The sequence below is a fragment of the Alosa pseudoharengus genome, unplaced genomic scaffold (genome assembly GCF_046254945.1).
Source record: "Alosa pseudoharengus isolate Yale_2024_CS ecotype anadromous, Long Island Sound unplaced genomic scaffold, YU_APseudo_1.1 YU_APseudo_1.1_scf_24, whole genome shotgun sequence".
In the NCBI taxonomy this organism is placed as follows: domain Eukaryota; kingdom Metazoa; phylum Chordata; class Actinopteri; order Clupeiformes; family Clupeidae; genus Alosa; species Alosa pseudoharengus.
Window position 1 is genome coordinate 28,828,285 of NW_027468689.1, and position 25,903 is coordinate 28,854,187.

General features: G+C 41.9%; 2 protein-coding genes across 5 annotated transcripts; one reads left to right on the plus strand and one right to left on the minus strand.

The window, feature by feature from the left end:
- Positions 1 to 890: 890 nt before the first annotated feature.
- Positions 891 to 15,536, plus strand: rcbtb1 (regulator of chromosome condensation (RCC1) and BTB (POZ) domain containing protein 1). Of its 4 annotated transcripts, XM_076303704.1 has the most exons (13): positions 950 to 967; positions 1,055 to 1,087; positions 2,252 to 2,516; positions 3,328 to 3,478; positions 3,942 to 4,108; positions 5,982 to 6,140; positions 6,462 to 6,569; positions 6,966 to 7,108; positions 8,094 to 8,284; positions 8,662 to 8,788; positions 9,245 to 9,396; positions 11,601 to 11,731; positions 13,883 to 15,536. In XM_076303704.1, exons 2-13 carry the CDS (start codon positions 1,071 to 1,073, stop codon positions 14,021 to 14,023), a joined length of 1,752 nt encoding a protein of 583 aa, XP_076159819.1. In that variant the 5' UTR covers positions 950 to 967; positions 1,055 to 1,070; the 3' UTR covers positions 14,024 to 15,536. The 4 variants fall into 4 exon arrangements, with proteins under 4 accessions (XP_076159821.1, XP_076159819.1, XP_076159820.1 ...); XM_076303706.1 differs by lacking the exon at positions 1,055 to 1,087 and having other exon boundaries at positions 891 to 998; XM_076303705.1 differs by lacking the exons at positions 950 to 967; positions 1,055 to 1,087 and having other exon boundaries at positions 1,100 to 2,516; positions 13,821 to 13,955.
- Positions 15,537 to 17,326: 1,790 nt separating this feature from the next.
- LOC143142049 (uncharacterized) lies at positions 17,327 to 21,104 on the minus strand. The gene is made up of 9 exons (XM_076302736.1): positions 21,039 to 21,104; positions 20,387 to 20,537; positions 20,092 to 20,237; positions 19,892 to 19,969; positions 19,759 to 19,788; positions 19,171 to 19,273; positions 18,832 to 19,016; positions 18,494 to 18,704; positions 17,327 to 17,630 (listed from the first exon to the last, which is right to left on the minus strand). The coding sequence occupies exons 2-9, from the start codon at positions 20,532 to 20,534 to the stop codon at positions 17,527 to 17,529; spliced, it is 1,005 nt and encodes a 334-aa protein (XP_076158851.1). The 5' UTR covers positions 20,535 to 20,537; positions 21,039 to 21,104; the 3' UTR covers positions 17,327 to 17,526.
- Between the last annotated feature and the right edge of the window lie 4,799 nt (positions 21,105 to 25,903).

Consider the following 25,903-nt stretch of genomic DNA (forward strand, 5'->3'; position numbering starts at 1 on the left):
TTAGCAAATAGTTTATAAATGGAATAAAGCTCCTTAAAAATTAGCACGGAGGTCTGATGTGAATGACAGCTAGCTGAACCAATAAGACAACATAACTAGATGTACCGCAGAGCGGTACAAAATATGACCGCCGCCCAGTCCAGCACATTTTTTCCACAAAAATAAATCACGCTGAAAGGCCTATATGATTCTAACTGTCTCACTAAATTGCATTATCCACACTCAATTCTCACTGATATCTGCTAGACAACAAGTACCAAAACATGATTAGTTCATAGATTTCACATGTAAAATTATTTTTATACAACCCCACCTCCATCTTGCCTGTTCATAATTCTGAGAAATTCTTGAATTGTGTGCATGTGTGCATGTACATGTTTATGTTATGTGTGTGTGTGTGTGTGTGTGTGTGTGTGTGTGTGTGTGTGTGTGTGTGTGTGCGTGCGTGCGTGCGTGTGCGTGCGTGCGCATGCGTGCTTGCGTGTTTGCCTGCGTATGTGTGTTTGTGCATGTGCATGCGTACATATGTCTACTGTGTGAGTATGTGTCATACGTATGATTACTGTGAATGTATGTGTGTGCGTGTGTATCTGATTATGCACATGTGTGCACATGGAATAGGTTAACATGACCCCTGGAGGCAAACATACAGAAAACATTGGTCATCCTAGGCCCTACGGTTCCAAGATATTCACAGAAAACTGTGTCTGCCCTACCCTCCTTTCGGGGGGTCCAGTACAGTGGGGGGGCTACAGATCAAAACGAAAAATTATGGTTCCATGCTATCCATGTGGGGTTACATGCCCACTAAGTTTCGTGTACCCCGGTGTTCATGCCACAGCTTGGCAGTGACGTCAAGACGTCCGCGTTCAAGTACAGCGTGGCTGGTAAGAGCATCAACATCAGCTGTGCAGTCTGGGACGCAGCATATAGCTGCAAGTTGTCAACAAACGGGAGCTCGGCATCGGTAATACGGCTAATTGCCAACTGTAAATTGGGTAGGTTTACCTGTAGTTGACCCCTTTAAACTGCTAACTGTTTCTTTTTCTCTCAGTCTTCCCGGTGTCGCGATGGAGCGGTGCTCTAGGTTAGTAAAGTTACCATTAGCTGTAACGATAACCTGTGCTAGCTAGCTTGCTAACTTACATCGAAATGGTAAGCAGATGTACGTTAGTGACATAGCTAGCTAGCTGAGATTCTTTAGAAAGCTCAGCTAGCCAGGTAGTATTAACGTAACGTTAACTTGCCAGATAACGTTAGTGTTCCCAACCTTGTGTCACAGCTACATTGTAGATTGTAAATTAGCCTGGTTTGCAAGCTTTTGTTTCGTGTTGGTGGTGTTAGCAAACCTCTAACACGGTCACAGCTTTTTTGGTGTTTGTACACATGCATCTCAATAGCGTTAACCCAATCGTACTGTTAATATCTCTAACAAATCCTGCTAGCCAACTTGTAAGATAAAGCATATGTCATTCGTCTTTGGCTTGGTCTCGCTGAAATGTATATAGCGACCGCCGACTTAATTAGCAGTCAATACCCTCATTAGTTTTAGGATGGGAGGTTGACCCTGGCCCCTCCACTCTGCCTGCCCGCAAAACCAGTTAACCAACCATTACATAGCATTACTGTCACAATGTAGCTAACATTATTGTCCGCTCGAGTTGGATACATCCGACGAGCACAATAATGTTTTGAGAGCTGTCTGGAGCGACAGGTCAGCAGTGTGTGTCTGTCAGTGTGGTTATGAGCTATTCTAGCATTTATTTCAATCATCTGGCCACGTTTATGTTTTCTTTGTATTTCTAAGCGTTTTGGTACATCTAATTGTGTAACTCGAAACAAGCATGAGCATTATTCAAGGTAGTGTAGGATAAAAGGAAGACGCTAAGTTCTTGTTGAGACTATTCGTGATTGATTTGTACTCTTTACTTACATTTACATTAATAACATTAATGATTAGCCTTGTTTTCTATGCGTCAATTATACAATTAAATTGCTCAATTTTAGTCGGACTTGGTGTTCTTGATGTATCATATGCTGTAAGTTTGTCATGATACAGCAACAATGATTTTTTAGGCAAAGTTCATCTGATACCCCTTGCTGTCACGCTGAGCTGTGTGCCTAGAGCCTCCCTCTGACAGTGGTTGACCAGTGGTTTGTGCATGTGTATGTGTATGTGCGTGTGTGTGTCTTGTTTGTGTTGTTACCGGGATTGTGTTGTGGGGGGTTGTGTATTGTTTGTCGTGTTCAGTGTCAGCAGCAGGGGCAGCAGCTGCGGAGCCACCCCCATCCTTAGCCCGACTGTGCCGCCACCTCCACCTCTGCCCGCGCCCCCTGGCCCCTCCACTCTGCCTGCCCGCTCGGCCCGGCAGTCCCTGAAGTGCCCAGTCATGGTGGATGTCAGCAAATGGCCTCTCTTCACGCTGATGTCTGCCCAGGAACTTGTCTCCATCCGACAGGCCTGCGTCTTTGGCACCTCGGCCAACGAGGCCATCTACATCACCCACGACGATGAGGTAAGTCACCTACCTGTTGCTGTGAAGAGATGGTGGTTGATGCTGTTTGTGTGGCTGGCATGTTGTGTTTCTTTGGTTCAGTGTAAATTGGCCAAACAGCAAACAGTTAAAACAGTTGAACGCTTTGCTACCCTGTAATATTGCACCATTACAATGCCGATCTCTTTGCACCCTGCCGCTGAGCCAGAAAAGGCTTTTACACAGATTTAAGCTGTAACCTACTTCTTCCCATTGCTGCAACTCATGACTAGATGCTGAAGTGACCGGGTGGCCTGAGTCAGAGGCTTTGTCCGAAATGGGGAAAAATCCTGCATTCTAAGATAGCATTCAGTTGCAACAAGGCATTGATGCATGTCTGAATCATATATTTGTATAAGATACTGCCTTCTAAGATATCTTTGTTTTGTAGAATTTTGAAGGCAGTGTATTCTTAATGCTGCCTTCAACCAAAGATTCTTTAGAACATTTCTGCTTCAACTCCCTCTTATTAAGTCAGCTGTCGGTATCCTGGCAACAGTGTTTTGTGTTGCAATCTTGCTAGACTGTCCGAAACAAAGCTCATCACTGGTACCTTGATGCCTGCTATGACAAATGACTAGTTAGACAGTTGAAGGCAGCGAGGCAGCTGGCAGCTGCCTTCCATTGCGAACAGACCCACAGAGTTGTGTCCTAACTTGTGAAGTGTTCATGAGCTGACTAAGCTTGGAGAATTATGCTTTAGCAGACTTCATTAACGCCATCTCTGGTCATTTTGACTTCCAGGTGTTTGTATGCTCCATGATACATGAACATACATGGTTCTGACCCACAGGTGTTCGTGTTTGGGCTGAACTGCAGTAACTGCCTGGGCACTGGTGACAGCCAGAGCACCATCGTGCCCAAAAAGCTGGACATCCTGAGTGGGAAGAAGGTGGTCAGCCTGAGCTACGGCAGTGGACCTCATGTGTTACTGGCCACCGAAGGTAAGAGCTCCATCCACCCCCGCAGTCCCTCTCCTCTCCTCTCCTTCCTGTTCCTCTTTTCTACCCCCCCCCACTCCTCTCCTCTCCACCCATTTCCTTTCCTCTCCTCTCATTTCCTTTCATCCTCTCCCTCTCCTCCCCCTCCCTCCCTCACCTGTCCCTCAGCCCAGCCTCCTGTCAGCTGTAACGCGTGCCTAAACTGAATCATCTGTTTCCTTGACCTTTTAGTAGGTGGTAGTTTCATACCCCAACATCCACGTGAACAGGAACTGGACATTATTGCTACCTCTGCAATCATTCCATGATAACGGCATTAAAACCCACTGCACACTTGCTACCCACTTTTATACCATCTCTCCCTCTCCCCTGTACACCTTAAATATGATTAGTCACACTAGTGTCACCTGCTGGGCTGAAGTGCTCTGTGCATAAGGCTCTGTCTCATAAGTGTCTCTTCTGGCAGATGGTGATCTGTACGCCTGGGGCCACAATGGCTACAGCCAGCTGGGCAATGGAACAACTAATCAGGGCGTGGCACCGGTGCTGGTGACCACCAACCTGCAGAGCAAGCGAATCACAGAGGTCTCCTGTGGCTCTCACCATTCCATGGCTCTTACATCTGAAGGGGAGGTAAGGGGTGTGTGTGTGTGTCTGTGTCTGTGTGTGTGAGAGTGTTTGTGGCTTCATCTACTAGGGGAATTTGTTTTTTTCAATATGATATTTTTCCTTTGCATACCTGTATTCAAAAAAGTGTCCACAATGCATTGTTTCCAGAAATATTCTTGTACAGATGGAAGAGAGTATATTTTGTTTGTATGCAGACTCTGCTCACTGAGGTAATTTCCTGTGTGAGTGTGCGGATGGCCTCAAATGTTTAGAGCATGTTGACATTTTTGCTCAACTATTCCTCACTGCAGAGTGAAAATGCTCCAAAATCTGTGTTAGTAGGTGGTAGTTATCACTGAAATGGGCAGTCTATATTATTAGATCATGGCCAACACTTGTGAGTCATGCTCTTCTCTATCAGAGTGTTTGAACTTCGTAAAGCTCCTAGAAGACTTGAGCTTGGTATGCCTGCATGGCCTTGTCGAAGTTAAGTAGCTAACATGTACTGGGATTTGTTAGCAGGTGGCTGGTTTTGGTGTTGGTGTTGGGCTTGGTGCTCTCTGCTTGGCATTCTTAAAGTGTTATTTATATCTCACTGAAGGCTTTGAATGTGCAAGTCAGACCTGCTGGATTAGTGCAGTCTTTGCCCCAGGTGGCTCCAGGTGGCTCCAGTGTTCTAGTGTTCTGTGCTGAAGGCACACGGCATACCTCGGGGCTTTTTGGTCTTCTGCCCGAAGATTCTTGAGATCAGACATGTGATGTTATCCCTGCTGCGATATAGTGGAAGTTGCAGTTCCAGTTGTTTTGTGTGAGATAGCGTCTTTGTAGCAAGACGGCGCACTGATGCACATTTGCAGAGAAACCACGCTGCCGTTGCAAATTCTTGCTATAAATGTCAGAGGCTGTGTGTGCATTGTGTATGAAATAAGATACTAACTGAGGTTTGGGCTGTGGTTGAAATACAAATGCAAACATAACCCTATTGCTATTAAGTCAAAGAATTGTTTTTATATGACTATATTGTAGTCATCTATCCTTTGTACTATCATATAGGGCTGTTTTAGAAAAGTAGGCCTTGTACGCATGTTGAATATGAATCTCTGAGCTTTCAGTGGGATTGAGAGATTGAATGGCTGATTTCTTGGAAGCCTTGTGAAAGCGCCCACCTGCACTCCTACTTCACTTTTGGCAGCCTTCTGAAGTTTTGTGAAACGGAGGCAGAAATGTAGGTTAGCTGCATTTTAAGTGGCTTGAGGTATATTTGGACTGGTGTGGTGCTTTAGCTGCTTAGCGTGGCAGCAGTGGGCAGCATGTGACCAGCTGTGCTAATCCACCACCATTGTCCCCCCCCCGCCTGTCCAATAAAGACCCGCATTCTTCTGCCCACCGCTTACATCACGGTGGCCTCATGTCGACCAACACGGATAAGAATAAAATAATTGTGATTTATGTCATTTAAGGAGCTCTCTCAGAGAGCTGTTGATTTATGTTGGAGCATTATGAGTAGAATTTAATTGCATATGTGTGTTCATTACTTTATTTTTCTGAGAAGCACAACGTGCACATTGAGATAAAAAATCGCATTTACAATGTGATGTGGTGAATGCAAAACCTAGGAAAGAACTTAACTTAAAAGTAAAAGACATTTGAATGATGCGATTTAATCACTATGGAGGATTTCTCAAAAGTGGTTGGTCAGAAAATTGTTATTTTTATCTTTTTACCCTGCATTTGTGCATTGATAGCTTTTATGGTTGGTGCTTTTAATGTAGAAGCATGGTTACTACTGTCTGGTGGTAAAACACCATGTGTGGGTGACACTTGTAGGTGTGTGTGTGTGTGTGTGTGTGTGTGTGTGTCTGATTGTCCCCTTGGTTGACTGCTGTTGCTGTTCCAGGTGTATGCGTGGGGCTACAACAACTGCGGCCAGGTAGGCTCAGGCTCCACGGCCAATCAGCCGACGCCGCGGAAGGTGTCCAACTGCCTGCAGAACAAGCACGTGGTCAGCCTGACCTGTGGCCAGACGTCCTCCATGGCGGTAGTGGATAATGGAGAGGTGAGCAGATTGAGCCGGTGAAAAAGGATGGCTCTCCGTGGGGAACCCATAGGTCATATTGGGATGCCTGGACACTGGGATTTACCTACAGCCAAATCTGGAGGCTTGTGACATGCTCCACTGTAATTGAAACTCTGCCGTGTGTGTGTGCGTGAATCTACTTAAGATAAACATGTTCAGGCCTGGATAGTGGCTGGGTGATGGACTGGGTTTAGGTTGCACTTGGCCTGCAGTCCGTGTGCATCTCCATGTCCCAGTGTACAGCTAATCACTGCACTGTAGGTTGCACTGCATTCATTTATTCATCATGTCTCATTGCAGGTGTACGGTTGGGGTTACAATGGAAATGGGCAGCTGGGTTTGGGGAACAACGGCAACCAGTTGACTCCATGTCGGCTGGCTGCTCTGCAGGGCTACTGTGTACTGCAGGTGAGAATGACCTCAGTCCACTAGCTGACTTATTCACTCGCCCCTTTTCTTGCAGCATATTATGTCTTTAAATGTATACTATGCAGTTTCAGGTATTTTTGGCGACTGTAGAGCTCCCCCTAGAGTCCCGATATGTTGATGTATTTATATTTTACTCTGCCGTTGTAAATAGTCTACTTCTCATGGCTTGTACTGCTGTTCACAGCACTACGCTATTTACAGTTACTGACATACTCTGAGTCTCTTACAGCCAGGCATAGTGAGCTGGCCCTCTGAAGAAAAAGTTTGGTCCCCATTGCATTAGCCGCATCTGCCAAGGGTTTTGATCATGTAATTAGGAACGGATGTCTTCAGATGTATGATGTGTGTGTGTTTGTTGGTTGTGCTGTTGCCCAGATTGCCTCTGGCTACGCTCACACACTGGCCCTGACGGACGAGGGTCTGTTGTACGCCTGGGGGGCCAACACCTACGGGCAACTGGGCACTGGCAACAAGAGCAACCAGCTCAGCCCTGTGCAGATCATGACCGAGAAGGAAAGGTGAGTTATCACTGGGGACCGCCACAGGCCCCGCCAGGGTCAAAGGTCATGTGAGATGGGAGGAATGTGTGAATGCTGAGCCATAGAATATGGTACACCACTGAGTCTACCCAGCTGAAGATCTGTTATAGATGTCATTTGAAATTAGATGGATTTGTGGATTCACACTGGAATAAGCTCAGTGTCACATTTACAGTGAATTTAAGATTCAAAATACACAAGGCAGTATGTTTGTGAGCTGTTATAAAGGTTTCAAGGTTTGCATGCCTTTTAGGTAGTTAGTTTTATTGTCTCTGGCATAAAGACCTGACTGCTACCTTAACTTCCCAAGCATGGCCAAGGCAACAGTGGGTAGTAGAGGCCTTTGGGTGGCCCCAGCTGAGGGACGGAGAGTGAGGGGGCAGAAGAGAAGTTGGAAAATTGGATTTTGTCAGTCCCACGTAGGCCAGAATAGAGATTCAGAAAAGCGAAACTGAACTCATTGAAGCCCTCTCAAGGCACGCCAGGAACAAATCAATGTGTGTGTGTAGACAATGTTTATGTGACCTGATGAACTGCCGTAGCTCTGCATTGTTGTGTACCATCGACCACTTCCTGTTTGTAGTGAGGCGTTTCCTGTTCAGCAGTTTCCTGTTTTGGGGAAGATGGGTGTTGGAATGGCCCAGTGTGACACTGAGGTGCCGAGTCACAATTTAAACTCACTCGGGCCGTGTACTCACATTGGACTTTTACATTCAAATGTATTTACATACATTAGAACAGCTTTGTTTTTTTTAAACAAAATGCAAAAGAAGCTGTAATGTTAATGTGTGATTTTATGAATATTGAGACCTTTCTAAATTGACTCGGTCACGCACACACACACACGCGCGCACGCTCGCAGACACTATGCTATGCCAGCCACCTATGACCGCATGACTGCTCTGTTTACATACTCTCTCACACTTGAACTTCCACTCCCTGCTGACGTCAGTGCTCTATGCAGGATCGTCGAGATTGCAGCGTGCCACTCCACACACACGTCGGCAGCAAAGACCCAGAGTGGTCAGGTGTTCATGTGGGGCCAGTGCCGGGGCCAGGCCATCGTCCTGCCCTACCTCACACACTTCTCCTGCACCGACGACGCCTTCGCATGCTTCGCCACCCCCTCCGTCATGTGGAGGCTGCTCGCCATGGGTAAGAGAGAGAGAGTGTGTGTGTGTGTGTGTGTGTGTGTGTGGAGGAGGAGTACGTCCATCTTTCTGTGTGTGTATGAAGTAAAGGGGGTTCCTTTTTACAAAGTTTATATGTGGGGTTTATGTGTGGTGCTTTTTCCCAATGTTTATGTAATCCAGGGAGCATGTCATTCAGCTTGAACGGATGGTCCTGTTGATTTTTAAAAATAGTCTTTATCGCACTTGTCACACCTCTTGTCATGTGCTATATAATGGAAAGAGAAGCCATATGGCTGGCTTAAATGAAGGACACTTCATGCCTGCATACCGACGGTCAGGGCAGTAGACTGCTCTGTCCAGATTGAGGGATGGCATCACTTCCTGTCTGTGTGTCCGTAGAGCACGACGACTTCCTGACGGTTGCGGAGTCCCTGAAGAAGGAATTTGACAGCCCTGAAACGTCCGACCTGAAGTTTAGTGTTGATGGGAAGTACATTCATGTACACAAAGCTGTCCTAAAGATCAGGTGACTATACACACACACACACACACACACACACACACACACACACACACACACACATTACAAAAGCAGTCTTGGAGACTGTATGCCCATCCATACAGTCACACACATGAATATATCTGCATGTGATCCTCTGACTACTAGAGCGTGTGAACACAGCAAACGCGCTCACCCACGTGCAAACTATTCAGCCAAACACAAGCAATTCAACAGCATGCATTTCAAATATTCCTGTGAGTTGTGATGTAGATAATTAATTACATATATGATGTTTTCACACATTCTAGCATCATTTAATACATTATGATGACATAGATGCTGGAATTCAGATCATCATATATGTGATAAATGATAACAACAATCATCTACCATCAGTCAGTATGGTAAGATTGATGTTTTGAAAGGTATGATGCTCTCAAGTGAAGACTGCAGCAGTGATGTCCATCGGCCTGTTTGCAGGTGTGAGCACTTCCGGTCAATGTTCCAGTCACATTGGAATGAGGACATGAAGGAGGTGATTGAGATTGACCAGTTCTCTTACCCTGTGTACCGCTCCTTCCTGGAGTTCCTCTACACAGACAACGTGGATCTGCCACCAGAGGATGCCATTGGTGAGTTCTCTGTGTGTGTGTGTGTGCGTGGATGAAAGGGAGGAAGAGGGGGAGATTCCCTAGCTAAACTGAATGCTTGCAGCTTGCAGCTTGTGCTGTGTGTGCACTGTGCACACGCACCCGTACCTGTGTGAGTGTGAGTGTGGTAGACTGAAGGGGAGTGAGAACATCATAGACTCAGTTTATTACTCTCTTGGGAATCGATGAACTTCAGAAATCCATCATCTGTTTTCTCAGTACATTGAGTTATTTACGTCACACAACCTCAAACCAGTCATAAAGGCTTTTAGCAGTGGGTGGTTTGAGACACTGTACTGTGGTTGGCAGTGAAGTGTGTCCCACGCTTTGTTTTCCTAGTGAGGACACTTTGTTTAACCTTGTTCCTCAGAGCAGCTGTCTAGGTGGGGCTCCAGACTCACTTTTTGCATTGGTTGCAATGGTGCGCCAAACTTTTTATTTTTATTTATGTGCACCCAAATTTTTCATCGCGCCACCTTTAATGTCACAATTTCAAGGTCCCCTTTTTATCGCTCTCCATATACATTCCGTGTCTGAGCTGTTGTCAGAGTATGGACCAGGAATGACAGTATTGATTTGATTGATCAGTAATATTGAATACTGTGATCATTCACATCAGTGGCGATCCTAGTCTCTGCTCGACCCTCCACACATACATGGAAAATGATGGCTTGTCATATGTTTCTATTTCATATTTTGGAATTTGGAATAAACTTTATATATTTTTAAGGGATAGTATTGTATGAATGGCATAATTACTAATAGCTAAAAATATTTAGTCATTTGAATACTTCATATTGATTTTTTTAAACTATTACAGTTGTCTTCAATATTATTACAGTGGTTGTGTGTAGGTCTAATTGAGCACTCACTCTCATCGAGCACCTTACTATGCATACAGAATTAAAGGCTCAGTCCCTGCCCTGTCACTGCAAGCGCCTCATGCTTGATCATCCTTAAGCACTCTATGTGGATATTTGATTTAGTTTATATAGTAGTATTTAGTATAGTATTTTTTTTTTTTATCATCTACTGTCTCTATTGTGCAGTAGAGTTTTTTATATTTATATACTTATATTACTTTTGTTCTGCTGTAAGTGCATGTTGTGTGTGATGTCTGTATGCTACTGAGACCTTGAATTTTTCCCTTGGGGAACAATAAAGTATCTATCTATCTATCTATCTATCTTCTATCTCACGGTTTTAGGCTAGAGCAAAATAGTCACGCGTCGTCCAAGGATATATGGATGCAATTCATTATGTTTTCTGTCATATGATCAAAAAACTTTTCAAAAAACTAACAAGTCAAAGGAAATATTTATGGGATCATAGAAGAGATAAGTGTCTTGCAATGTTAATTTCTATGATTTTGTTGGAATCATCACTAATGATAGACATGACGTGTGAGCTAACAGAAACCTAGAAGGAACTCTCTCAAGATGTAAAAGTTTGCCAATAAATTCTGTAGCTTATTTCGGAAAATCCAACAGTAGGCCTAAATGAACTAAATTCCATACCCTGGGTAGGTTAGCAAAACAAACTTGAGAGGTGCAAATCAACATCGCTACTCGATCGGATCACAACAGCTGCAGGCGAAAAGCTGCGTGCGTGTGAGGAGAAAAGACATATAGGCTACGGGAAGCGCACCGACTGTCATTCTTAAAAGTATATATCGATACTAATAAAATTAGGTATTGTGACATTTCTAATTTTAGGGTATTGCGATACTTTTGTAGTATTGGTGCACAATGCACCACTAGTCAGAACAAACGCTTAGTTTGTGGAGAGACAGCAGATGCTAGGAAAGTCTAGGCGCTCACCCTTATGACGTTAGGTGCACCAGTGTGACCCAGGACAAATTTTAGTCGCACCCTGGAGCCTTGCTAAGTGTCTGATGAGGAAGCTGAGATCGGTGGAGCTAGAAACTCTTATTGACCTGAGTTAACTTCCTGTGCTCAAGTGCACTGGTGCAACTGTCTTATAACCGGGGCAATCTTGGCTAATTTAAATTAGCATTTTTTCCTCCAGTTTGTGAACTTGTGTTCCACTTGTTTGTTCCACTTGGTCTTTGAGGAACCAAACCTTCAGCTTGACTGCAACGCTGAAGAGTCAGGCTCGCTAGTACAGCAGTCAGAATGCGTGCATGCGTTCGTGCGTGTGTGTATAAATCCTGTCTGTGTCTGTAGGGCTTCTGGATCTGGCCACCTCCTACTGTGAGAACCGTCTGAAGCGACTGTGCCAACATATCATCAAGAGAGGCATCACCGTGGAGAACGCCTTCTCCCTGCTCTCCGCCGCCATCCGCTACGATGCAGAGGTGAGTCCACACCATGACCTGATCCAAAGCAGACTGAGAACAATTACAGGAGTAAATCCAGAGCACACTAACAACACGTATTGTACGATACTAACGCAAGAGTACGTCTCAAGGCGCTTTACAGAGCCCAGTTTAAACAGCTTGGATATTTCATCTTTTACTGCTTTTATAAATGGAATCTTGATCAATTTTGATTTGGCCTTTTTTTTTTACAATAATTTACAGAAATTCCATTCTTTAATGTCAAAGGACATAAATATTCACCCCTCTTAAAGTGACTGACTTACATCAACAGCGGATCACTCAATTAGTGCTAGTAGTTTCACAATTACGGCCTCTTCACACAGCTGCGTGCGTTGCAGTGCTGGAGACACATCCCATTCACTTCACATGGGCTTACGTCATCCGTTGCCGAACTGAATTGTGGGTCCGTTGCGTCGCGTTTCTCCCGTCGCTGGCGTTGAGAAGTTCAGCTGTTGCTGCACCGACAGACGGCACCGGCCATTCAAGCCAATCGACGGATGGCACCAACCAATCAAATTACGGTTATACTTCAAGTCATTTGCATAGCTACCGTCAGGAACACCCACTGGCATGCGTTGACTGAACGCAACTGTGTGTAGAAGCCGTTAGAGAAATGGTGATCGCCTGAGTGCAGTAAATATTTATAGTATATTTATAGTTATAGTAATATAAAGACACCTGTCTCTGGAAGGTCCAGTCACTGGTCAATCGGTATTCCTGGCTACAATTCCACCATGGAGAGAAAATGTTATTGAAAATGTTATTGAAAAGCATAAATGAAAGGATGGATACAAAACATTTTCCATTATTAAAGGTGCTCTAAGCGATGTCATGCGTTTTTTAGGCTAAAACATTTCTTGTCACTTACAGCAAACATCACCTCACCATCCGCTAGCTGCCTGTGTCCTGAATACACAACCTGAAAAAAACACGATCTCTGTGGACAACCCAGGTTCCAAAAACAGCCACAAAACAACTTGGGCAAACCTTGACCATAAAAAAACATAAACTGTTCCAGCAAATCACCGATGAGATGCGCGTTTAGGAGAGTTTCAATTGCACGGGAGGGAGGGGGAGGAAGTAGCGAGCTAGCTTTCTGTTTTGTTTGAATGTCAACAGAAGTGACATTACCCAGCATCGCTTAGAGCGCCTTTAAGGAATGTAACGAATATGGCAAATGTGCAAGTCTGCCTAGAGAAGGCCTTTACCACAAACTGAGTGACCGTTCAAAAAGAATCGTGGTGATTACCCTATGATTACTCTGAAGAAGTTAAAAGCTTCAGCAGCTGAGAAGAAATGCATACAACAACTTTTGCCTGAGTTCTTCACCAGTCAAAGCACTGTGGGTGAGTGGCAAAGCTGTTATTAGACATGTAGGAGACTCCAAGGTCAAATGGAAGAAGGTTCTTTGGTCTGATGAGACCAAAATTGAGCTTTTTGGCCATCAGACTACATGCTATGTCTTGCAGAAACCAAACACTGCACATCACCAAAAACGTACCATCCCTAATTTGAAGCATGGTGGTGGAAGCATCATGCTGTGGGGATACTTCTATAGCAGGCCCTAGAATGCTTGTAGAAGTAAAATTAATTCAGCAAAATATATGGAATTTCTGGAAGACAATCTGATTCAGTCTGCAAGAGAACTACGATTTGAGAGAAGATTTACTTTCCAGTAAGACAATAAGCTGAAGCATACAGCGAAAACTGCACAAAAATGGAGTGGTAGAGTCAAAGCCCATACCTCAATCCTATAGAATCCTATCATATCTGTGGCTGAACTTAAATAGGGCTGTCTACTTTCACTTTGACATTAAAGAGGGTAATTTTGTAAATTATTGTAAAGAAAGGCCAATTAAATTGATCAAGATTCCATTCATAAAAGCAGTAAAGTCAGAAATATAAAAGGGGGTTGAATACTTTTATAGGCACTGTATATTATACGCCATGATTGTTAAAATCAATTCTAATTGGTAACTACTTACTCGTATTGTTAAATGTAAAAATTTGCAATGAAATGGCGCAATGCATCAAAGTACTTGTTGTTGATGGTTAACTGTAGCAGAATGTTTCTGTCTGATGTGTGTGTTTGTTTGTGTGCGCGTCTGTGTGTGTGCCTACGTGGAGGACCTGGAAGAGTTCTGCTTCAAGTTCTGCGTGAACCACCTGACAGAGGTGACTCAGACGGCCGCCTTCTGGCAGATTGACGGCCACATGCTCAAGGAATTCATCAGCCGCGCCAGCCGCTGTGGAGCCTTCAAGAACTAGGATCCACTCGCCGTGGCAACACCACTGTGGTGCCATGGGAACGCCAGGCCGGCACCATGCCCCTTTTGAGAACCCTGCCGTCAATAACACTTCGCCCACCATCATCTGCCAGTTACTGTCCACACACACACACACACACACACACACACACACACACACACACACACACACACACACACACACACACACACACACATACATACATACATACATACATACATACATACATACATACATACACACACACACACACACACACACACACACACACACACACACACACACACACACACACACACACACACACACACACACACACACACACACACACACACACACACACACACACACACACATACATACATACCAGAGAGCCTGGCCTGCACTTTTTGGGGGGTTTAAAGGGTGACTGCATTATTTTGTGATGACCACTATAGTGTTTATTCTATTTTCTGATTGAGTGGTGCTCATGCGTACTGGCAGCGTGAGGGTGTATGTGTGTTTTGTACGTGCATGAGAGAGAGAGAGAAAGAGAGAGCGCACGTAAGATAGCGAGATAATGGCTTTTGGCTTTGCTACAGGCATTACAATGACCATGCTTTAGCTGGGAGCGCTAAGAACCAGTAGTTGCTTAGTAGCTTTTCTGCTCTAATGGATTTGGGTGGAATGGTGTTTTCACAGGATTTGAAGGAAGGTGTTATGTTTTCCTCTCTCATGGCCACTTTAGAGGAAGTCTCATGCCTACAGTAGTGCTCTCTGAGCCTTCCATTCTGCACTTAAATGTTTTTGGTGAATGTTACACCAATCAAAGTTTCTCCTCTTTTTCTGAAATGTGAAGGAAACATGTGGTTTACCTGCCTGCCAAGATGCAATTAGACATTCTTTTAACTTTAAAAAATTGACCAAAAAGGACTTGTAGCCATTGCTTTACAGTCTGATTGAAATGCTGAGTGCTTTGAATTGCTTGTGTTTGTATCGGAGAATACAGTTAAAGATAATGTGGACCAGCCTAGCGTTGACCATTGGAGAATTTGAGTTCTATTAGCAGAAAACCTGGCCAGCTGGAAGTTTGTTTCAGCTAATCCAGTTTTTGAAAAACAACTCTACCCTGTCTTTTTTTCCAGGGGAAAGGTTGCAGCACTCACGTTCACTTTGCAGCAAATGTGCAGCATTTCCTCTTGAAATGGTTGCATTATTTTCAAATTTAGTGACATGGCTTAAAAAAAAAATCCTACTGGGATTTGGAGTGAACAATAAAATTACATATTTTTTGTTGCAATAAATGCCAACATTGCGCCATTTTGTTACAAAGCTGTCAGCTGCATTGGAGAACACATGAGATAATAAATATTATAGTGTATAGTTGCTTTTTGAAAAGAAGAAAAAAAACATTGTATATACTGTATAGTTTTTGCATTACCTTGAAAATATAATCTATTTTATGAAGTTTTATGTTATCAAGGACCTCTTATAAAAGGAAAAAAAAATAAATAAAAGTTTTGTTCTTCTCATGTATAGTGTGTGTTTTGCTTTCCACACTGTAATGTGCACTAAAACCCTTTAGCCCAAATGGCATTTTATCATGAGGAATCCCAGGGGGCCTGCCTTGTGCTCAAGTAAGATTCCATCTTGTATTAACCCAGCCTTTCTCAAACTTCTTTGACTTGAGACCCGGTCATGGCAGTCTTTGGGGTCATAGGGCCCACCTACACATAATGTAGCCTATACTAGCTGTGCTGTTACCATTCAAAGGAGCATGAATATGGAACCATGATTTCTTTAGCAGGTACAGTATACGTCATTGTCCCTATTCCCTCCCAGCCAAGAAGGCGTATTTCCTATCTCCAGGATATAACACTGAACTATGAACCTGGGAGTAGTAGGTTAAAAACCTTATTACTGGAAGATACACTCAAGGAAACACACCCGAAGTATTCTTCAATTAAGTTTCAGGTATGTTAAAGATTTAACTCCAAAAGCCTTTAAACAACAGTGTCTAGTGAATAATTAAAATATTTCCCCAAGATTTCAGGAAAAAAGTGAGTTCACTCACTAAACTGTTTATAACTTTATTTTTAAGTTCTGCATTGCTTGGTAAAGGCACACCGTTTTGGTAAATTATGTTAATTTGGTTCAGTTGTGCATTGTAAGATAATTCATCAGTCTGGCTGTCTTCAATGCAATGGCCTGAGAACAGTCTTACAGTTAGTGCAATTTCCCTGTGTGTAAGTTAAAAACTACATGCATTATTGTGTTTGACACTGAGGATAGCCTATCTGAGAGACGGTGGTCTGGTTCAAATGAGTTACGTTGTGAAATTGAGAATGGCACTCCGACTAAATCATTAAGTCTATTTCTTTGTATTGATTAGAAATGAATTGAAATGAAATATGGACTATTGCAATCAATAATATATTGAAATTAAAAGGAATCAATTTCTATGAAAAAATTGATTCCTTTTAATCTGTCAGTTGTGTGCGTGTGTCAAGTTATAGCCTAGGCCTACCGTGCGCATACTGCGCAAAAGCGCCACTCGCGCCTAGGCTATTTAATTGTATCGCCTTTAGGCTATGCGTGGGATGTGCCAACTTTTCATGAGATAGAGAGACACCCTTAAAGACAAAAAGATAATTCGAGCCCTGATAAGGCCACTTTGATTTCCAACTTGCGCGCTGTGTGTGTGACAGAAGCGGGAATGGAAGAATAAGCATAACTGAAAAGTGCGTAACTGAAGCGCGTAAAAAAAAAAAAACCTTACGCGCGAATGGGAGAATTCCCCCCTAAGTGAATTAAAATGAATAACATTATGGCAATAGGCTACTTGCTATAAATTCAGAGTAAAACAAGAAACATTGAAGTTCTTATTTGATGTTCTGAGGAAGAGGTCTGCCAGTCCTTGATATCAGTGAGTGTTGTAGTCAAGTCACTATGCCTCGAGTCCGAGTCTAGGTTCGAGTCTCCAGTATTCAAGTCCAAGTCATTAAAAAAAATTCCAAGTCAAGTCCGTCAAGTCCGAGTCTAGTCCGAGTCGAGTCACTATTAAATGCAAAACTGACAACCTTCGGCCCTTACCAAAAAATCCTATAGGATTCTGATAGGACTAATCCTAAAGGATTTCTATCATATTTTGGAACAAACAAATCCTACAGGAATCCTATTGGATTTTTTAAAAGCACAGAACTTGATATATCCTATTGGATTTTTATTCCTATAGGATTTCTATTCCTATAGGACTTATTCCAATAGGATTTATTCCTATTGGATTTTTATTCCTATAGGATTTCTATTCCTATAGGACTTATTCCTATTGGATTTTTACTTCTAGTTCCCTAATGGATTTATGCACATGGTCTCCATAGACATTATGCAAAAGAAACGAAGCACAGTACAAATGAAATGGATGGTCATAAGTAAATAACATTTATTATATCAATACATTTTTAAAAAAATCAGATGTGAGTGTGTGTGAGTGAGCATGTGTGTGTGTGTGTGTGTGTACGCGTTCACTTGGAGCGCCTTCTGGCCAACTTTGCTTCATCAGCGCATTTCTGTGAAATGGCTTGCTTGACCAGGGCAGGGTCCACCCCAAATTTGTTGGTGATATAGTCTGAAAAACATATAGGAGAGAAGAGCAACACATGAACAGATTAATACACTGTAAATCTTTAGAAGATACAGTGATACACTGGCTGGAGCAGACACAAGGCAAACATGGATACTATAGCTTGTTTCCCCTTGTGATTTGTCGTTTAGCCCAGTTATTTCTTTGAAATTGAGCTCTTCAATTAAGCAATCTTACATGAGATGCCATTCTTGAATGTCATTATTGGCATGGACGGATTATGAACTTTCGGGCCCCTGGGCCCAGATGTATTAAGAGCCCCCCACTAATTCTCGCATATGTGTGTGTTTTTTTTTTTTTATTTGTTTGATGTGATTTCCTGTATTCTGGTGCATTTTGGGGATGGCCAATACTTTAATTCAATCAGATTCATAGTCTACATCCCGATGTGTTGATATTGATGATCAATTATTCCATGCAATGGCTTGGGCTTCAGGGCCCCCTGACCCCTTGGGCCCCTGGGCCTGGGCCCGGTAGGCCTGTGCAGTAATCCATCCCTGATTATTGGTACGCAAAGTACAGCCACAGGAACAAGGAACTTGCACAGAGTTCCGTAGTGCTGTACTTTAAGTACCAATAATGACATTCAAGAACGCCATTGAGTGTAAGATTGCGATTCAATAACACAAACGATATGAAATCTGACATGTTGTTGCTAATATAATGCTGCTGGCAGCTGGTTCATGCAGGTCACAGTTTCTGGTGTGAACACCACACACACGCACTGTGAATACACATTAACTGCTATGCACTGATAGCAGTCTAAAATAGGCCTTATAAGGAGTGAAATGGTTAGTGTGAGCACTGCATTGTACTGGAAACTATGGGAACACAAACAAGATACTCACTTAGTATGTCCGACGTCTTTGCAGAATTGAGCTGGGGCTTGGGCTGTCTTTCCAGAAAGGCATTAGACAGCTTCCCCGTATAAGAATGTGTGGCCAGGACCTGCCTCCCAAACACTGCCATCAATAAGTCCTTGGTGGCCTTTCTAGGGTCACTCCACTTGATGTGGGCATACTGGGTGGCCGTGATCTTCACTGTAGGGCCTATGTGAATCTAAAAATTACCAAAATACAGAAAGAGAATAATGTCAGTAAGCACTATGTGTAAATGATCAAGCTGCAAAAAGCATGATGCTTTTTCTTTTCTTTGAATGGCTTCTGGGAACATAAGTGACTTTCACCTGGACTGGTGAGGGTGAGGGTGGTGATGTTGATGATGTTGTTCTTGAGGGTGGTGATGTTGATGATGTTGTTCTTGAGGGTGGTGATGTTGATGATGTTGTTCTTGAGGGTGGTGATGGGGATGATGATGATGGTAATAAGGGTGATCTTGATAATGTGGATGACGCTGGCTGAGTAATTTGATCTGTATAAAAAACAAACAAACAAAACAAACAGTAACAATTCAGGAGCTATGTAATACTTTTGGGCTAAAAAATCCTGACTTCGAGACAGGAACAGAATAGAAACAACAGCATTGACATTATGTTTATCTATGTTCAGAATACAGAAACACATACCTCTCACAGTACGCTCCAGGTTGATTATTTTCTCCCGCATCTCTAAAAGCAGACATCGCATCTCATTAAGCTGGTTAGCTATGCTGCTATCGGCTGCTGGGTTCTGGGGAGAGAGAGAGAATTTTCAGAAATCCCAGAGGTTGCAAATCTCCATCAGTGCACAGAAGCATATAAAAGGCTGGAATTTACTTGTTGTAGACAATGCATTTGTGTACGCAGCATGGCTGCCATGGGTATTCTGTGGTTGTTTTGAGTTTCGGTTGCGCATGTCGTCGCAAGCAAGCATGACATGTCCGCAAGATGCGATACTGACAAGAAAGTGGGGGGTGATTGCATGAAAAAAACAGTGACGGCAAGATGCAATATTGACAACAACCCTAGGAATTTTCCAAATCTGCCCCAAGTGGAGACCTCCACTATTGTGCGATTTGACTGTGTAATGCTGCAACAAGTCTATACACAGAACACCGCGGGTCGCAGGAGGGTGCAAACGCTTACGCTTGGTCTAACAGCAAGTAAATTCCAACCTTTACTTACAGAGGTATTCTTATATATAAACTGTACTGATAAATGAGGTTATTAACGTACCACATCTCTGGAGTATCCCGGCTCACTCTCCTATGGAGCAAGGGAGAGAGATAAGTCCAAACCAAACCAAATGTGACATTATCAACACTCTGAGCTGAGCACAGACAATAGCAAATGTTAACTCTTCACTTACTTCATATTCATTTAAAAACTGCAGAGACAGAGCCTTTGTTAAATTCTTTTTCCCCTTTAGTTTTGGATTTGTGTCCTCCTACAGCATAAGAAAAGATTGAACATTTAAAAAAAAAAAGACTTAACATTGCCCTCAGAAGTTAGATCAGAAGATCCATCAATTAAGGTCATATTTATGAGGCTATTGGCCTCATAACTTACCTCATCTTCCTCACTGCTGGCAGGTGAAAACTGAGCTGGGGGGCGTTTCTCTCTGAGACCACGGCCACGTTCTTCTGTGCCAGTAGCTGCATTTCTGCACCCCCTCTCCAGTGCTTCCAAGGCCTTCATTAATTTAGTTCTGCTCCCTAATGGAAAAAACTAAAACTTTTCATTCACCAACAAAATAAATTTGCTTTCATAATCCACCATTTCAATGGAGAACTAATTCATGTACAGTTAATTTCACTTTCATAAACAAGAAAAAAACACTGGCATATCGATGAAATTCACACACCTTTCTGGATAATCTTAGCGGGGCTGGTCTCATCCCGATACTGTACGTCACATATGTAGCCCACTTCACATAAGCCGTTAACAACTTTATTTTGTGGTAGCACATCCCATGTAGGGGGGTCCTCGATCCACTGAATTAACATGTACATTTTCTGCAAATGGAAGGGGTAGAAGAGGGATAAAGAGCCGTTGTATGATACTTACAAATGAAACAGTTTCACTTGGTACGCGTGCATTCCACAACTGCAACATTGTTGCTGTCGGTAGTTATCTAACGTTACACTTATAGATATGGCTTCATAGTAGGCCAATTGTTACTGTTGCAAATAACTACAAGAAACAAACACATCACGCAGGTAGATATGACAGTATTAGGCTTAAACTACTTACAATGTTTAGATTGTTAACCAACAGTGATGCTGATGGTATTTTTTTTTACGATAGCTGTACAACTGTTTACATAGGGACAGTAACTGGTAACTAGCTAGCGATGGCTAACTGTGCTAGCTAGTAATAACGTCGTCGTCATCGACAACATAATAAAAAAAAATGAACAGAGAATCACTTTTAATAGCCTTTATAGGACTGTATTTCTGTCCCAATTTCACTATAAGGATACATTATCTAAAATAGATGACATTAACGTTACTCACTGTCAACTGTTATCCTGTCTCCCTTCTTGACGGATAAGCGGAATCCAACTGCTACTTTTTGACGTAATCCAGCTCGATACCTGCGCTGTGTTCCACTCAGCCCTCACGCGGGTGAGCCCTTTTTTATGTAGCTCAGTGGATTCCATGAATGGTGTGCCAAGTGGCTATAGCTGAGCATAGACCTACTACTAAAATTGTTTTTAAAAGCAAGTAGTAGTTTGTATTATTACAAATATTAACATTGCAAACGTAAAGAAAGTTATACTTTGTAGCCTATAGAGGCCCTTAAATAAACAACCATTTTATAGATGACATTTAGGCCTACTCTTATGTTCTGTATGGAGTTATATGTTAGCCTATAGACTACTCACTGAGCAATGACAGTAACCAAGCTAAATATTGTACCATAAAAACAATCAACAATATTTCTTCTCCTGGTAGTTTTCCAATGGAGACAGAAATGAATATGCCTACACGAAAAAAAGGCAGATATAAAAGGTAATTATGAAAAGCTGGTGGCATTGTTGTTTACGTTTCCTCATTCCAAAATAAAAGTTACAGTTATCAAATGGTATCATGTGCCATTCATATATTTAGATTTTTAGACCCTGATTTGCTTGATGAGGTTCCAAGGACATCCAAATGGAGACATTGTAACCAGGAGTGTGTTGAGGGTTCAGAGCATGCAGATGAGGACAATGGAGAAATAGACAATTCGGAGGACAATGGAGAGAGAGACAATTCAGAGATACTTTTGGACATTCCTACTTTTGAAAATCATCAATTAGCAAGTGATTTGCCCAGATTTTCCAACACAGACAAGTCTATGGATTCCCCTTTATACCCAGGGTCGGATGTGACATTGGCACAATTTATTGTCTTAATCCTAGCCTTTTCCCTAAGACACAGTTTATCTGCAACAGCAATTGAAGATCATCTGAAATTATTAAGCATCCTTTTACCAGCAAATAACATATTGCCACATTCTCTGCATGTATTCAAACAGCTCCTTAAAGACCCATCTGACACCATCAAATTACATTTCTTTTGCCAAGGTTGTGGGGCACATTTATCAACACAGAACACAAATTGCTTGACCTGTGGTGAGGAAACAAATAATGGCAATCTCAAAGAGGGTAACTTTTTTATAAGTCTTTCACTAGCCAATCAGATTCGTGACATCATACAGAGAGAAGGTCTTAGTGACTGTACAAATGCTATACTGGGCAAAACTGATTGCAAACCAGGAGATGTGTCCTTATTGTGGAACTGTGACGGTGTTCCACTTTTTAACTCCTCATCCAATTCTCTCTGGCCCATTCGGTGTATTATCAATGAACTGCCCCCTGAGGTGCGTTATAAGAATGTTTTGCTGGCAGGAGTCTGGTTTGGACAGGGCAAACCTGATATGGCCACCTTTTTGCACCAGTTTGTCCAGGACATAAAAGACACCAATGCAAACGGCATTAAATGGGTCCATCCTGAAACTGGCATCTCTCAAATTTCCAAGGTTTTCCCTATTACTTGTTCCTGCGATGCAGTGGCAAAATGTGCAGTTCAAGGTATCCATCAGTTTAATGGCTCATATGGATGTGGGTACTGTCTGAATGAGGGAATGGTTGTGGCCAAAGGGAGGGGTTATACAAGGGTATATCCTGATGTTGAGGCTGACATGAGAAGTCACAAGCATATTGTTGAATGTGGGGCGAAGGCAGTTAATGAAGGTGTGAACCATGTCCTGGGGGTCAAGTCTGTGTCACCTTTAATCTTATTGCATACTTCTACCGGCTTTGATATGATCAAAAGCTTCACAGTCGATTACATGCACTGTGTGCTACTTGGAGTCACAAAACAGTTTTTAGATCTTTGGTTTAACAGCAAATATCATAGTGAACCATGGTACATCGGTACAACAAAAAACAGGATTGATCAAAGACTGTTGCCCATTACACCACCCTCTGATGTGCCCAGAGTGCCACGCACTGTGCATGTAGCACACAAATGGAAAGCCGCTGAATGCAGGAGTTGGTTGCTTTTTTACAGCCTACCAGTTCTACATATGATTTTGCCAAACAAATATCTAAAACACTGGTCAATGTTAGTTAACACAATATTTCTCCTTCTGAAAGACAAAGTCACAGAAATAGATTTGGCCAGTGCTTCAAGTTATATTAAAAAATTTGTTCACCAGATCCCAGAAACGTATGGAATGTGCCATATGTCCTACAATGTCCATCAATTAACTCATCTTATTTGTTCTGTGGAGTTACATGGACCACTATGGTCATCTTCAGCATTTGTGTTTGAAGGACATAATCAAAAGCTAACTAGGTTATGCCATGGAACACAGTCGATACCAAATCAAATAGCGTATCGCTTCAACCTACTTCAGTCTTTGCCAAGTTTACTTGAGCAGTCAAACAGTTCAGACGACATCACCCATATAGTACATAAGACAGTCAATGATTGGATAGATGGCTATCCTTTGAGGTCCAAAGCAGTAAGGTTGCAGGATATAGTTTTGTTGGGTTGTCCACAACACAAAAAAATAGGTGAAGTAGAACACTCTTTGTTAGTTCCAATATGGGGACCCCAAGATGTCGACCTAATTGGTGATTACTACCATCGCGCAGTTTTGAGGGGAAAAATATTTACAACAGAGGAATATGGAAAAGGGCATAAACACAATAGCTGTACTGTCGAGTTGAGAAATGGAGACCTTGGAGTGATAACTTCAATCATTAACATACATAAAAACATACCTGTCTTTCTCATACAGCTTTTTAGATCAGAAACAGCCCATTTTGTATCAGAAAGAGTGAACCATCTTAAATTAGTCTGCCCAACCCAAGTGAGAGTAGCTGTAAAGTACAGTGACATAATCCGTAAGGTGGTATTCATGAAAATTGAGAAAAAGGTATATGTATCACTTCAACCGAATGGTACAGAGATAGATTAAGATAGATTATTGTTTTACACATAATGTAATATGACCTATGTATGTATGTATGTATGTATGTATGTCTAAGTAAATGTAGGCTGTACGTGTATAAGTCTTTATAGATATGTTTGGATATGTGTGATTGTTTGTTAAAGGTATCACTTCAACTAAATTGTATGATCTAACTGCATTTGATGCAGTGCCATATCTCTTTCCTCACAACTGTAAAATACAAAAAACTGTAATGTAAAATACAATAATTGAAACTTTTTAAAAATAGAATACATTTGACATACCATGTGTAAGTCTTTATGTCTTTATGTCTGTGTTCTAGCTCAGTGTTTCTCAAACTTTTTCAGACCAAGGAGCCCTTTAAATCCAATAAATAAAGTCCAATAAATAAATAAATAAATAAATAAATCAGGGACCACCTGTTCCTGCTCCCCCTCCCCGAGCCACATGCTGCTACCCTCAGACCCCCACCTCTATAAAGTTTAAGGATATTCTAATTTTTTTACTGTAGTCCTATATAAATGACTTACCTGCCTGTTTGTATTCAGAGAACAATTAATCTCAATTCAACCACTGTCTTAGGTCTAATCACGTGCAGCATTTAATCATTATAACCAAAGGCATCAGGTTTTAACATGATATTCTTTGAAATAGTCTACTGTTTTAATAATAAATAAACTAGAAAAGCACTCAGAGCGTGCAGACTTAGCTCTGCCCAAGGGTCACTGATGCAATAAATTCCAGGTGTTCAGATCACCACAAAAATCTGTTTGGCCTGGGTTGGCCGTCTGAAAATTAAAATCCTTTCTGAACTTTCCAAGATATTATTAATTTAGGAAAATGGGCATATGACATAAAACGTAGAACAGAACTAGCAGTGTAGAATAGAGAAAAAAAGAAAGAAAGAAAAATAAATAAATAAAGAGGACCCCTTTTGCATAAGTTTTTTTTTAATTGCATTGAATTAGCTTTAGGACAACCTGAAGTTTACAGGACTTAACAGGGTAAAAATCCTATAAGAAATGTTGATCTTATTTAAAAATCCTATTGGAATTTTACAATCCTATTGGACAAGTTTGTAATCCTATAGGACTGTAACAATGAACATACAAATCCTATTGGAATATCAAGAAATCCTAAAGGATTCTTACAATCCTGTAGAATCCTATTGGAAAAAATGAAAATCCTAAAGGATTTTTTGATAAGGGGGGGCATTCATGTCTCCAGGCATTTGGCCCATTAAAGTTAAAGTGTATATGTCAGGTTAAAAAAAAATTGACAAATGAAGGGACATGAAGCAAGATAGTAGTGAGTAGTGATTTTCCTTGAAAAATCAACTTTAAATACAATAGAACAATATTTACAGTTATTTTTATAACTGAATTTATGAACATTCCAGACACAGTGATGACCTCATAAGAGGGAGTCCAACAAAGTTGAGCATAGGGGAGAATGGGTTTTAACAGCATTTTCTTTTACACTGATGAGGCCAAAAATGTTCTCTATGACATAGCCTACCAGTGGTTCCTAAGCATGAGCCTGACTGGCAGGGACAAAGTAAAGACAAATAGGCTACAACATTTAGGTAAATCATGGCCATCAAATCATCAGTGAGAAATTGATTAGGGGTGTGAGTAGGATTGGATCACTATTAGTATGTATCATGGCTTCAAAATGGCAGTTGTGTCATTTGCCATCACATAGGCTTTCATATACAACAAGTTAAGTAGAATCAGTAAGCAAATTAATAGTCTGTCAATAGCTAACATTAGTTGATAAGCAGAAATATAAAGAGCAAATGTGTGGTAGCACATACACTGATGGTTTTATAGTCAGGTCTCTAAAGAAAAGCATATATGCCCACGGTTGGCTGAACACAGACTAATTAGTTGCTTACTGATTCTAGTTTAGG

Coding starts and splice junctions, on each gene's coding strand:
- LOC143142049 (XM_076302736.1), bottom strand. CDS start 20,534: ATGTACATGTTAATTCAGTGGATCGAGGACCCCCCTACATGGGATGTG. Junction 19,017..19,170: donor CCTGGAGCGTACTGTGAGAG/GTATGTGTTTCT, acceptor TTTTTTATACAG/ATCAAATTACTCAGCCAGCG. Junction 17,631..18,493: donor AAAGACGTCGGACATACTAA/GTGAGTATCTTG, acceptor TATGTTTTTCAG/ACTATATCACCAACAAATTT.
- rcbtb1 (XM_076303703.1), top strand. CDS start 2,163: ATGTGTATGTGTATGTGCGTGTGTGTGTCTTGTTTGTGTTGTTACCGG. Junction 7,109..8,093: donor ATCATGACCGAGAAGGAAAG/GTGAGTTATCAC, acceptor TGCTCTATGCAG/GATCGTCGAGATTGCAGCGT. Junction 11,732..13,882: donor CCATCCGCTACGATGCAGAG/GTGAGTCCACAC, acceptor GCCTACGTGGAG/GACCTGGAAGAGTTCTGCTT.